Source organism: Paramormyrops kingsleyae, chromosome 24 (assembly GCF_048594095.1).
Source record: "Paramormyrops kingsleyae isolate MSU_618 chromosome 24, PKINGS_0.4, whole genome shotgun sequence".
Taxonomy (NCBI): domain Eukaryota; kingdom Metazoa; phylum Chordata; class Actinopteri; order Osteoglossiformes; family Mormyridae; genus Paramormyrops; species Paramormyrops kingsleyae.
Window position 1 is genome coordinate 26,066,177 of NC_132820.1, and position 14,777 is coordinate 26,080,953.

The 14,777-nt window shown below is 41.7% G+C and overlaps 1 protein-coding gene across 1 annotated transcript; it reads right to left on the reverse strand.

Annotated features, from left to right (window-relative positions):
- Window positions 1–1,882: 1,882 nt before the first annotated feature.
- LOC140582240 (uncharacterized) lies at window positions 1,883–7,258 on the reverse strand. Its single transcript, XM_072706465.1, has 3 exons — window positions 2,597–7,258; window positions 2,229–2,413; window positions 1,883–1,911 (listed from the first exon to the last, which is right to left on the reverse strand). The coding sequence occupies exons 1-3, from the start codon at window positions 3,022–3,024 to the stop codon at window positions 1,883–1,885; spliced, it is 642 nt and encodes a 213-aa protein (XP_072562566.1). The 5' UTR covers window positions 3,025–7,258.
- Window positions 7,259–14,777: the final 7,519 nt, after the last annotated feature.

The following is a 14,777-nucleotide window of genomic DNA, read 5'->3' on the forward strand; positions in this document are numbered from 1 at the left end:
CTGTTGGGGGCGGAGCGGGGGATGGGAGGTTCTGCCCCCCCGGGGTGGGTGGCGCGCTGGGGGGGGATCGGGGGGTGGGGCCTCTGGGTTCCGCCTGGGGTGCGTGGGTTTGGGGGCGTGGGCTCTATCTGCTGGGGCCGCTGCTCCGGCTCCCAGGCGGGTGGTCGCCCGTATGCTGGGGGGCTTGGTCTGCCCGGGCCCGTTGCCTGGTGGGGGTGGGTCGTTGTCTGCCGTTGGCGATTCCGGTGCGGGGCCCTCGGACACTGTGGGGTGGTTTGGGGGGGGGTGGTGGGGGGAGCCTCTGCCTCGCCTGGGGGGGGGGCCTGGGGTGGCCGGGGGGCGGGGGTCACCCCGCCTGGCTGGACCGGCTCCCCGTTTGCCGGGGGGTCTGGGGTTGTCCCGTCCTTGGCTGCTAGCTGGGGTCTCATCGGGCGTGGTGGGGTGGGTCTCTCCCGGTCTGCGCCTGGGGGGGGGGGGGGGGGGCTCCCTGCTGCCGGGTTGCTTGTGGTCTGAATGGTCCAGAGAAGGAGGCTGAGGGTCTGGCTGGTCCAGAGGAGCTTGAAAAAGGTCTGGATGGTCCAGTGGAGGTTGGTGAGGTTCTGGATCGTACAGTGGAGGTTGGTGAGGGTCTGGCTGGTCCAGAGGAGGTTGGTGAGGGTTTGGATGGTCCAGTGGAGGAGGATGAGTGTTTGGCTCGTCTAGAGGAGGCTTTGGCTGATCCAGCGATATTCCTGGCCTGCCGTATGAGTTTGTTTGCCATCTGTGATGGCCGAATCCTTGCTGCCTCACTCACCCTTTTCTTCTTTTGTGCCTGTTGTGCCTCTTTCTTTTTCTGCAGATGTTTTTGATATGTTTGATACGATGACAGGCAAGACCACCTTAATGGCTGGTCTATTGTCATTGTCGATGCTGTCCACTCTCTTGCTTTAATCGTGGATTTTACAATTGCAAGGCTCTCATAAGTTTCCACATTCATGGAGCATCTGTCTGCTTCAAGAATATCATCCATGAGATTAAATGATCCCTCAACCAGGGGGCCTGTGAAAATGCTAAGTAGTGCTTTGACCAGCTGACCCAGAATGGGAAATCTCACACCTCTCTCTGGATTTTTCATGGATACAACTCTGCTCCACCAATCTACATCAACTCGGCCTTCCTCTTCAATGTAGTTCTGGGCACACGTTACCAGGTCCACCTCTATTTGGTACGCCCGTATCTCTTCCTCCACCTGACCAATCTCTTCTGGTGCGACCACATTAGGCAAGGCCTCTCCTGATGTGATAAAAGCCCCACAGATGGAGTCATCTTGAATCAGAGAGGGAGTGAGTGCAGAAAGTGAGGTGATTATCTTGTTGTCCAGAGGAAGGTTTTTGAGAAGGAACTCTGATGACTTCATGTATCCTTATCTGAGAGAGTTGTAAATGTTTCTCACCCATATCTTCCTCTCCACACGGGCCTTGTTTAGTGCAGAGTAGCAGTATCTTCCAACAGACAACCTTTTGTCTTAAAGTTGCAAATCTTTACTCCGGACATCAACCTTGATGATATCCTTTGCACTCAGTGGGATGGCTTCCGGCTTCATAAATTTGCTGAGGAGCTCTCGAACTAGGGCCACCATCTCCACGTGCAGCAAGCGCGCCATTGGTTTTTCATGTTGCATTTTTTTTAAAAATCCCTGAAATGTTGAAAGTCTTTTTTTCAAGATTTAACTTAACTTTAAATTACTGAAGTAATATTTTGGTGCATAATCATTGTTTTTGTCAGATGTTAATCAGATCATAATCAGATGTTATCAGTTAAATCTTTCAAATGTTTTAAGTGTATGTCAATGTTTGTGGCTGAAGAGAAAAGAAAAAATTCGCAACACTGCTATATTTTTTTCTTAAGATAAATATTCCTTTTCTTCATTTCCTGTAAAAAAAATGCAGACTTAATAAAGTATTTTACATTTTTTGCCTTGGAATTGAATGTCTAATCTTTCCATTACATTTGAAATATGGAAATAACATACTGATTAAAAATAATTTCACTTTATTCACTTTTTTTTTAACTATAAACTGCTATTTATTTGAACACTTCTATATAACTCTGCATAACTTCTAAAGCTGGTTATGATTGCTGTAGTAGAGACCTGGCTGTTCCCTTTGTAAAAAACAACAACTGTTATTAACTTTCATTACATTTAGCCTAAAGTTTTTGCCTACACAAGTTAGCCTGCTACAAGATACCTCTGAACATGTCGACCGTGACTTTGAATCGGTCAAACTCAAACACAGAGATTCGTGCCTTCCGGTCAAGGTTGGCTTGTGTTCCCATTCGGGATGTTGTGGCTTGTTCTTGTTGAAGAATTTCTATTCTGGTCTTTTCCTCAACTGTTAGTGCATATCTCGTCAGCACTTCGTTAAGAAGCCTTCTGTATCACACAAACACACACACACACCACTGTGGCTATTTTCATTGCTTATTCCTACATAAAACCTAACAACACTAAACTAGCACATCACTCTACATGCAATATAATACAATAAAAATAGTTAACTGCAGAGACAGCACATTAAAAAATACTTAATTTATACTACAAAATGATTAGCATTACCTGTATTTGTGTTCTTCATTTGGATCCAGCACATAGTAATAATGCACCACCAGTACATCCATGAGTTCATTCAGCCTGGTGCACACCTCCAGCATCTGAAGAAATCTGTTGCTAATAGGTCTTATCAAGCTCTTGGAAGGAAGATGGAGCAGACTCTGAAACTCTGAGAAAATCTCCTTCTGTTTTGGTGACTTCTCAATATCATAATAGACATCGGAGCAGAAATTTTCCACTTCTGTGCTGAACGGACTCATGAGGGCCTTGGCAGCATTGGAAACCATGTGCACGGTGTCTCCAGATACATCAAGGAGGTATGGGTTCTCCTTCCTTGCTTGAGTTTCAAGGCCAGACTTTTTTCCTCTCATGACTGCACAGTTGTCAAGGAGGATGCTGGTAACTTGTCTCCACTCAAGACCATAAGTCTGCATGACATCTTAAAGTTCCAGCATAAGGTTTGGGGCATTTGCAATGTTGACTTTTCTGCTTGCCAGATGTTGTGTTATTACTCTGTTGCTTTCATTATCAAAAAAGCGAACCAACTGCCAAAAGGCTCGCCATCTCTACTTTCTTCAATCCATGCCCAGCGCCATTTATTTTTGAGTCCTTTATAAATTGCTAGGACATCATCCCCAGGCTTCATAAACTTGCGCTCCATTTTTTTTTCTCCGACAACGCTAACGTGACATTGACGTATGGGTGTCAATCATACCGTGTTGCAAGGACCCGCCCTTCTCTACAGTACTTCTGATAGGCTTGTAACGTTAGTTAAAGCTGCGTTCCTCTCATATGATTGGTAGGTGAAATAAATTGGCTCGAAAATATTAAACCGCATGCGCAGGCTCTAAAATATTATTATTTTTTTCCTCACGGCCGCACGCCGGAGATCCGGCACGGTGCCGGAATACTTTAAGCCCTGCACTAAGGATCTGGTCTCAGTTTCGTAAACATTATGGCCTAGCCTCCATGTCTGTTTACGTCCCTGTCATGGCCAACCTGCTATTTCCAGCTTCTCTATTAGCATTCAGACAATGGTTTAAAAATGGAGTGTTGAATATTAAGACGTTATATAAGGATGGCGTCTTCATGTCATTTGATCAGGTTAGACAGGAGTTTGCTCTACCAGCAAATCACTTTTTCAGATACCTACAAGTTAGACATTTCACACAGAATAACGTCAGTCATTTTCCTTCACTACTGTACCTCAGACATCATTTCTTGATTCAATCATAGAAACTCAGCCAGAGGTTAGGGGAACCGTCTCAAAGCTGTACACAAATATATTTGACATGGAAGGTTCTTCACTGACAATAGTAAAAGTAAATTGGGAGAAGGATATGGGTACAACTATTAATGATGGTCAATGGTCTAACATACTTCAAAGAATCCACTCCTCCTCTATTTGTGCGAGGCACTGCCTCATTCAGTTCAAGATTGTACATAGACTTCACATGTCTGGGGTTTAGTTATCCAAGATTTACCCCGGGGGTTAATCCTATTTGTGACAGATGTAGACAAGCACCTGCTACTCTCTTTCACACTTTTTGGTCATGTCCAAGTATGACTGCATTGTGGTCTTCAATATTTGAGGTGTATTCTGTGATTTCGGGGGTAACCTTTCAAGGGAGGTAATGCTAAGATTATACAATTCCTTGGTCAGACCTCACCTAGAATATTGTGTGCAGATTTGGTCACCATATCTTAAAAAGGACATTGCGGCCTTAGAAAAGGTGCAGCATAGGGCCACAAGAATGATTCCTGGTCTTAGAGGAATGTCATACGAGGAAAGGTTATTTGAGCTAAATCTGTTCAGCCTCAAGCAAAGGAGACATGATCCATGTCTATAAGATTCTAACAGGTTTGGATGCTGTTCAACCGAATAGTTACTTCAGCATTAGTTCAAATACAAGAACTCGTGGCCATAGGTGGAAATTAGCGGGAGAACATTTCAAACTGGATTTAAGGAAGCACTTCTTTACACAGCGTGTAGTCAGAGTATGGAATAGTCTTCCTGATAACGTAGTGCAAGCTGAATCCTTGGGTTCCTTTAAATAAGAGCTAGATAAGATTTTAACAACTCTGAGCTATTAGTTAAGTTCTCCCCAAGCGAGCTCGATGGGCCGAATGGCCTCCTCTCTTTTGTATAGTTCTAATGTTCTTATGTTCTATGTGTTTTTTCTGTTCCTACAATGTCCTCCCTACTGGAGTACAGTCTGGGGGCTGTTTTAATTCTCCTCCTCTCTTCTCATGTAATTCTGTTTTCTCTGTTCTTCCTATATCCCCTGTCTTCCTGACCTGTCTACCCCCTATAATGTGATGTTTGTGTATATGTATGGTCGGGTTGATGGGCAGTTATTTTCACTTGTACTTGTGACTAGTAACATGGTGTATTGCAACAGCAATAAAGGGTTTCGTCATCATCATCATCGTCATCATCATCATCATCACTTCCAGGCCTTTTGGCAACTTGTGCAGCCAGCCTTGAAGACCAAGATGGTGCAGGTCACCAGGGCCAGTGCAGCTAAGCTGTGTTATCAGGGTCTCGTGGATTAATGCATACTACACTAAATAAGACTTTAGCCTGAAAGCTTAGCCTATTGGTGCTTAATGGAAATATGAACTAATGCAAAGGTGATCACAAAGGCTGCAATTAATCATGTTATATAGCCCCAAGCCATTTAAGTTTCATCTTTAACTATTTCATTTAGGTGGTAAATATACTTTTATATAAGCAGTAAAACTAATTGTACGTTTGCAGTACTTTTGCTAATTTAATTAACTTTCTTTCTTATCTCTAACAGAAACTTGCGCCCATAGACGAGTTGCTTCTGTTCCTAATGCATCTCTCCGTGGCTCTGCCTCTCTGCGATCATGCCAACCATTTTGGTATCCACCGCACCACTGTCAGCAGAATTATAACGACCTGGACACACTTTTGGTACCACCTGCTTGGTTCTATCTGTCTGTAGCTACCAAAAGAAGCCATACAAGCTCAATTACCACCAGAGTTTTCCCCATATGCAAACACACAAGTGATGCTGGACTGTACAGAAATCTTTTGATTTACCATAAAACCACAAATCAGTGGAAAACCACAAGGACCAACTTTAATCTTCAAGATCAGTCAGAACTGAAACTTAAACATAAGACAAGAAAAAGCTGGTCTTTTTTGGTCAGAGTCTTTCTCATTATGGTGGGTGAATCTGGGGTGGCTCTTCTGATCCTTATCACTTCTTGTGTGCATATTAAAATGGGGCTAATATGTGGAGCTGATGTCTTAACAGTCTAGGTTGTCAACTGAACAGTATATGAATTAATAAATATTAACACTGTAAAAACAAAACTTACTGCACACTGTAAAGTATTATAAGTAACACTGAATGCTGTGGGCCAATATAATCAGTATGCAGTGTTAATTTAACACTGGCACATTTGCTGTGTAATGTATTTTAGAACAATTTTACCCAGAGCAGCTATGGTCTGCTAGCGCAGTGCTATGCTAACTGATGCGAACTGTAACAAGTATTATCTTCGGGGAAGCATGGCAAGACAGCATGAGACAAGGGGTTTTCTAGTTGCATTTTACAAATGCAATACTACTTAGATACTGTATAGATCAGGGGTGCGCAAACTTTTTGACTCGTGGGCCGCAGAGGGTTCTAAAATTTGACAGAAGGGCCGGACCAGGAGCAGATGGATGGAGTGTTTTGGTAATTCACCTCATAAGAGAAAAAATAACATGGGATATGTAGAAAACGTGCTTTAATTTCAATAGAAAATTAACAAAAGCATCACAACAAAATATCTCTTCCAAGTCCCACAGTATTTCTTTATTGAAATGACTCTTAAAACACTGAAAATTCAATTGACAAAATACAGCTTTTTTAAAATTACTAACAGTTACCATTTTGAAGCATTTAAAGTTTTGATATCCTTCAGGACATTATCATCACTCTCCTCCTGAACATTTCAAAAATGGTTGGAGATGCAGATCATCGGAACAGTGACAGCATGCCAGTATGTGGCCATGTTATATACACTCACCTTTCACCTTCAGAACTGCCTTAATTCTACGTGGCATTGCTTCAACAACGTGCTGAAAGCATTCTTTAGAAATGTTGGCCCATATTGATAGGATAGCATCTTGCAGTTGATGGAGATTTGTGGGATGCACATCCAGGGCACGGAGCTCCCGTTCCACCACATCCCAAAGATGCTCTATTGGGTTGAGATCTGGTGACTGTGGGGGCTATTTTAGTACAGTGAACTCATTGTCTTGTTCAAGAAACCAATTTGAAGTGATTCGAGCTTTGTGACATGGTGCATTATCCTGCTGGAAGTAGCCATCAGAGGATGGGTACATGGTGGTCATAAAGGGATGGATATGGTCAGAAACAATGCTCAGGTAGGCCGTGGCATTTAAACGATGCCCAATTGGCACTAAGGGGCCTAAAGTGTGCCAAGAAAACATCCCCCACACCATTACACCACCACCAGCAGCCTGCACAGTGGTAACAAGGCATGATGGAACCATGTTCTCATTCTGTTTACGCCAAATTCTGACTCTACCATTTGAATGTCTCAACAGAAATTGAGACTCATCAGACCAGCCAACATTTTTCCAGTCTTCAACTGTCCAATTTTGGTGAGCTCGTGCAAATTGTAGCCTCTTTTTCCTATTTGTAGTGGAGATGAGTGGTACCCGGTGGGGTCTTCTGCTGTTGTAGCCCATCCGCCTCAAGGTTGTGCGTGTTGTGGCTTCACAAATGCTTTGCTGCATACCTCGGTTGTAACGAGTGGTTATTTCAGTCAAAGTTGCTCTTCTATCAGCTTGAATCAGTCGGCCCATTCTCCTCTGACCTCTAGCATCAACAAGGCATTTTCGCCCACAGGACTGCCGCATACTGGATGTTTTTCCCTTTGCACACCATTCTTTGTAAACCCTAGAAATGGTTGTGTGTGAAAATCCCAGTAACTGAGCAGATTGTGAAATACTCAGACCGGCCCGTCTGGCACCAACAACCATGCCACGCTCAAAATTGCTTAAATCACCTTTCTTTCCCATTCTGACATTCATTTTGGAGTTCAGGAGATTGTCTTGACCAGGACCACACCCCTAAATGCATTGAAGCAACTGCCATGTGATTGGTTGATTAGATAATTGCATTAATGAGAAATTGAACAGGTGTTCCTAATAATCCTTTAGGTGAGTGTATATCTGGTGCGCATTGTTTATATTGAGAAGGCAGTGCACCTGCACACCACTTATGTGCGCACCTTAACAGAAATGACATGTAACACGTAAATCCACGTAAATATGATTACACCTCCGGAAGAAGGCGCTTCAGTTCACCGAAGCTGAATACAGCGCTTTAATTGCTGAGGCTGGGTACTGTATCCAGCAGCCCGAGATTCGGGAGGACCCCGCAGCATGTGCACTCGCTGCTCATACGACGAAGGACGCCTTCCTGGCAGAGGAGGTTCGTTTAAACCTGCAGCAGCTTAGAAGCACGGCGGCAGAGGCAAGCCGGTGGCAGGTAGCCGCAAACAGCGGTTTGTCTTTAGACCCACCGACTGAACTGCCTGAGGGAATCCCAATTTCGGAAAAAAACGAGCCAGGCGTCACAGGTTGAGCTGTCAAAGAGGGAAAATGCTCAGTAATGATGCGTTCATATGGTGTCGGAATGATCGTAAAAATCACTTTCCCACTGGGGAAAAACAACTCAGCAAGACGGATCTTCCGACACCACTTCAATGCAGCATAAGACAGCGCCTCAACAAAGGTCAGTGTATCAGAGTGTCCCATCTATCGAGAAACGCCACAATTGCAGGGAAAGTAAAACATTAACAAGGTTTACCATTATAATTGATTCTAATTCGGGGGGCCGGATTAAAAAGCTTAACGGGCCGCATACGGCCCCCGGGCCGTAGTTTGCCCATCCCTGGTATAGATATTGTATATAGCATATAGTACTGTATATACACTGTAAAAAAAAAAGGTTCAGCCAACTCAAAAATTCAAGGCAACATGCTGCAATACATTTTTGAGTTAAGCTAGCCAACTCAATTACAGAAGTTTAACAAACCTATAGACAGAGGTTCAGCTAACTTTGACTTCAGAGTTAAGGCAACACTGTAATACAAGTTAGATTAACTTAGGTACAAAGTTTCAATAAACTTGGATTGTTAAATTGTCAACACTATTTTGCAAGTTCGATTAACATAGGTACAGAGGTTTAGTCAACTTTGTTTGAGGAGTCAAATTAAATACCTCCTGAGACCCAAGGAAAAAAATGTCCTTCAATTGTAGGTTATTTGTCTTTGGAGGAAATAAGACATCTTGCAATTTAGATTTTTTCAAATTTATTCTTATTTTAATTTCACAGCATGTCCTCTTTAGTGCACAACAAGAATAAATACGTTTCCCAACATCAGTGAAAAAATAAATGCAAAAATACAATGCCCACTACAATGGACATAAATGATTAGGTCGGGTCTCAGGAGGTTAAATAAACCTGCCTTGTTTAGGTGACATTTTAAGAGTTAATGTTTTCATTAACTTTTTTAAATAGCAAGATTCAAGTGTAATATTTCAAGTTGCCTTGTTTAGAGTAATAAAAAACTTATATTACCATTAGAACCCACTGAAAAAAGTGTCACAAGTTTCACGTAGGATTGATATATAATTTTCTGTAATGTGTTCAACTTTAATTTTTTAGCTGCGCCATTTTAATATGCGCACAAGAAATCATGAGGATCAGAAACGCCATCCCAGATTTACCCACCATCATGAGAAAGACTCTGACCAAAAAGGACCTTAGAGCTTTTTTTTTTTTTTTTTTCCTCCCCTCTTATATTGAAGTTTTGCTGGCTCAGTTCTGACTGATCTTGGAGATTAGAGAGCTGTGGTCTTGGTGGTTTTGTAGCATGTTGACATCAAGACAGATGAAAAACTCTAAGAGACGTACTGGGTGTGTCTCCAGAATGATATGTATTTGATTGCAGGTCCCGCCCTTCGATGATTAACATATTTGGAAAGGTTTCAGGACAGTTTCTGTGCAGCTCGTGGTACCACCCACTCCCCTTTAGACCAATGGTGCTGGATGTATATTTGCATAGTATGATACAGTACTGCCTTTGACTTAAAATTTTTTTTAATCCACCATGATTGTGATGAATAGGGCAAGAGAACAAAAACCACATAAATGGCTTCGGTCTGCTTGCCAGTGACTAGTTCAGATGGAGTATCTTCTATGGTTTAGAGAAAATGATATGGAAAACAAATTGCTTTGTTTTTATTCACAGCCAAGACACTCTAGGAAATGCATCCAGACCATATGTACCTCCATAATTGATATACTTTGAAAGAATGAGCTGCAAAGCATGATAAGATTTCTTGGGGGATGCAAACATCAGTACTTAGACCAATTAGTATACATCAATAGCTAGCAAATGTAGCAAAGACTAATATCAGTGCCATACCATCCTCAATCGTGGTGGGTTTCTAAAAATTAAGCTTAATGAAAATCTGAATATTAAATGAGCAAAATGATTTCATTGGTTTTCCAATCCAAGTTGTGGTCTAAAGACAAAAGGTACTGTTTCTGGCCACTGTATCTTGTTTATAGCTATTTATACAAGGATGCAACAATGTGTTGTAATAAAGTAGACTGTTGCAGTAAACTGGCTTTTGGGTTATTTAGTTCTTTCAAATTATATTTATTAGTTGAGAATGAGCAGTTTTATTGGTTTTAAGTGCAAAAATCTAATGTATTAGATTGACTACTTTAAGTTGAACTGACTTGAAAAAATTATATTAACCAAACTTGAAAAAAGTTTGAAAAAATGAAGTAATATTTTAAGTTGATCCAATGTTTCCTTTTTAGCCTATAGGTTCTAATGGTAATATGTTTTTAGTACTCTAAACAAGGCAACTTGAAATATTACAGTTGAATCTCGCTATTTAAAAAAGTTCATGAAAACAGTAACTCTTAAAATGTCACCTAAACAAGGCAGGTTTATTTAAATTTAATTTGACTCCTCAAACAAAGTTGACTAAACCTCTGTACCTATGTTAATAGAACTTGCAAAATAGTGTTGACAATTTAACAATCTAAGTTTATTGAAACTTTGTACCTAGGTTAATCTAACTTGTATTAGTGTTGCCTTAACTCTTAAGTCAAAGTTAGCTGAACCTCTGTCTATAGGTTTGTTGAACTTTTGTAACTGAGTTGACTTAACTCAAAAATGTATTGCAGCATGTTGCCTTGAATTTTTGAGTTGACTGAACATTTTTTTACAGTGATAGGTTAATCTAACTTGTATTAGTGTTGCCTTAACTCTTAAGTCAAAGTTAGCTGAACCTCTGTTTATAGGTAATTTGTTGAACTTTTGTAACTGAGTTGACTTAACTCAGAAATGTATTGCATCATGTTGCCTTGAATTTTTGAGTTGGCTGAACATTTTTTTTTTTTACAGTGCAGGGAGGAGACAGACTGTCATGCATCTTCACAGGCCCCGCTTTGCTTCTGAAAATCAGGACTTGTTTCTGTACACTTGTTGCGTGTCCTAATTTTACCCACTACTGGCGGTGATTCCCATATATCAGGACTATATCTGCCTTTTCATAATCTGTAAACCTAGGTACTGTGATGTATATTCTGCCTGTTCATGGGATAATCTCTAATCTAATCTAATGTGTATTCTACCTCTACATGGGATAATCTCTAATCCCAGCAAGCATTATGTGTATTCTACCTCTACATGGGATAATCTCTAATCACAGGATCTGTGATGTGTATTCTGACTGTTCCTGGGGTAATCCCACAACCAGCAGTGAATATTCCATCTGTTCATAGGATAATCAGAATCAGAACTTACTTTACTGCCATTATGTACCAACATACCAGAATTGTTTGTGGTCCAATGCCAAACATGAAGTACATAATATTAAAGGAGAAACACTTCACAGAATACTATGTATAAAAATAGGAATTCAACAAAGCACACAAACATGTACGGAAGACCAGTACGATCATACAAATGATAGAATGAAAGAGATCTTATGACAACAATGAACATAGAAGAGGAGAATTATCCCTGGCTGAATGGATTGCATGTGACTGACGGGATTACTGAAGTACTAGGTGAGTTTATTTATCCCTTCTGTTCCTCTTCTGATCAACATTCTTCATTTATTAAATCAGCATTCACATAGTGCTATATTTACATCAAAGTGAAGTGATGCTTTCTAAATTCCATTTTTAAAATGAATCCTGGGTCCAGATTATGGAGAAGTGCCTACTGGGAATTGCATTACAGAAATTGCATTACAGAAATTGCATTACTGGCTCCATCCTACCTAAAAGACCTCATCACACCCCGCACTGCACCACGATCTCTCCGATCCTCCAGCACTGCTCGACTGGTCCCACCACCCCTCAAGGCACAAGGAAGACACACCTCCCGGCTCTTCTCTGTTCTGGCACCAAGTTGGTGGAATGAACTCCCCCTAGATGTCCGAACAGCTGAGTCACTGCATGTCTTCAAAAGACGACTTAAAACACACCTTTTCCAGAAATACCTGAATTAGCACTTCTGGCATTATACTTTCATTACTTAAAAAAAAATAATAATAATTAAAAAAAAGCACTTTTCCAACAGAGTATTAGATCGATGGTACTCATAGCCTTGGTTTTTATTGAGCTAGTATCGGGAAAAATTCATTGTGGAGTCTTAAAGCACTTACACTCACCTAAAGGATTATTAGGAACACCATACTAATACGGGGTTTGACCCCCTTTCGCCTTCAGAACTGCCTTAATTCTACGTTGCATTGATTCAACAAGGTGCTGAAAGCATTCTTTAGTAATGTTGGCCCATATTGATAGGATAGCATCTTGCAGTTGATGGAGATTTGTGGGATGCACATCCAGGGCACGAAGCTCCCGTTCCACCACATCCCAAAGATGCTCTATTGGGTTGAGATCTGGTGACTGTGGGGGCCATTTTAGTACAGTGAACTCATTGTCATGTTCAAGAAACCAATTTGAAATGATTCGAGCTTTGTGACATGGTGCATTATCCTGCTAGAAGTAGCCATCAGAGGATGGGTACATGGTGGTCATAAAGGGATGGACATGGTCAGAAACAATGCTCAGGTAGGCCGTGGCATTTAAACGATGCCCAATTGGCACTAAGGGGCCTAATGTGTGCCAAGAAAACATCCCCCACACCATTACACCACCACCACCAGCCTGCACAGTGGTAACAAGGCATGATGGATCCATGTTCTCATTCTGTTTACGCCAAATTCTGACTCTACCATTTGAATGTCTCAACAGAAATCGAGACTCATCAGACCAGGCAACATTTTTCCAGTCTTCAACTGTCCAATTTTGGTGAGCTCGTGCAAATTGTAGCCTCTTTTTCCTATTTGTAGTGGAGATGAGTGGTACCCGGTGGGGTCTTCTGCTGTTGTAGCCCATCCGCCTCAAGGTTGTGCGTGTTGTGGCTTCACAAATGCTTTGCTGCATACCTCGGTTGTAACGAGTGGTTATTTCAGTCAAAGTTGCTCTTCTATCAGCTTGAACCAGTCGGCCCATTCTCCTCTGACCTCTAGCATCAACAAGGCATTTTCGCCCACAGGACTGCCGCATACTGGATGTTTTTCCCTTTGCACACCATTCTTTGTAATCCCTAGAAATGGTTGTGCGTGAAAATCCCAGTAACTGAGCAGATTGTGAAATACTCAGACCGGCCCGTCTGGCACCAACAACCATGCCACGCTCAAAATTGCTTAAATCACCTTTCTTTCCCATTCTGACATTCAGTTTGGAGTTCAGGAGATTGTCTTGACCAGGACCACACCCCTAAATGCACTGAAGCAACTGCCATGTGATTGGTTGATTAGATAATTGCATTAATGAGAAATTGAACAGGTGTTCCTAATAATCCTTTAGGTGAGTGTATGTAAGTCGCTCTGGCTAAGGGCGTCTGCCAAATGATGTAAATGTAAATGTAAATGATGGCAAAATCATAATTTTATTACTTCTACTAATAGTGAATGGCTCGCAGTGTTAATCACTAGCAAATGCACTACACAACCATTCTATGTTCTTTTAGCTGCCCCTTGTGGTGAAAACTCCCGCTGATTAAAAGATGATAACATTAGCTTTGGCTTGGCTCAGCAAGCAGTTAGGAGAAGCGGTGTCTGTACATAGCCTACAGTGTGTGAGATGGGCTTCCATTCTGTCTCCAGTGTCCCCATGCTTCTTGGAGTTCAGACAGAGTAGGACACCTGAGTGAGGTGTCGTGGTTGTGTTGGGCTCTGCTCTGGCAGGAGGTCATCTGAGCATGGGAAGGAAGAGCACAAAAGGACAGGGCTCTACAGCAGGCAGGTGGCCCAGTGCATACTGGGTGTATATAGCTGGGTCACCTTCCTTCAGTGTGGCCGGTGAATAAAATCCCTGAAAACTGAGCTTTACCTTCATTCAATGAGAATCACCTTTTAAAATATATTTGTCTATAGTCCAAATGAAATGTTGAGAGGGGGGCTCCTTTAATGTAATGTAATGTAAAGTGCAAGAACTGGTGTTGCGCTAGCTGTCCGAATTGTAGAGCATAAGCAGAAAGGGAGACAGGATTCCTGAAGAAGTTCCATCCATCCCAAAATCTACAACTACCTTCAGCAAATAGCTTGAACACAGTCATAATGTCTAAAAGCCTTAATTACACTCATTATAATCAACCCCAGGTTCTCAGGGAATAGAATTGTTTATGACAAACAAAACATGAAGATCAACCAGTGAAATTTGAAATAATAATAAAAAAAACACACACACATTTAAATTCATATCTTTGTGGGGACTTTCATGTCATTTCTACAGGAAGTTTTTTGATTGCAGTCATGGATTTTTATAAAACTTAGTTTCCCCTTGTGGGGACTGAAAAAGTGGTCTGCACAATGTCAAAATAACAGGTTTTACATTGCTATACAAAAACACACCGATGAATGCTTTAAAGTATCACACAGAATCAAGGAGTCAATTTGAAGACACAGATGCAGCAGCCACAGATTTCCACATGTGCTCCGTCAACAACTTGAGATACTGCTGTTCCTACGGTAAGATGATGTTCAACATAGAGGTCGACCGATATATCGGCCGGCCGATATATCGGGCCG

Coding starts and splice junctions, on each gene's coding strand:
- LOC140582240 (XM_072706465.1), bottom strand. CDS start 3,024: ATGCAGACTTATGGTCTTGAGTGGAGACAAGTTACCAGCATCCTCCTT. Junction 2,414..2,596: donor AATGAAGAACACAAATACAG/GTAATGCTAATC, acceptor TGTGTGATACAG/AAGGCTTCTTAACGAAGTGC. Junction 1,912..2,228: donor CACGGTCGACATGTTCAGAG/GTATCTTGTAGC, acceptor TTTTTTTTACAG/GAAATGAAGAAAAGGAATAT.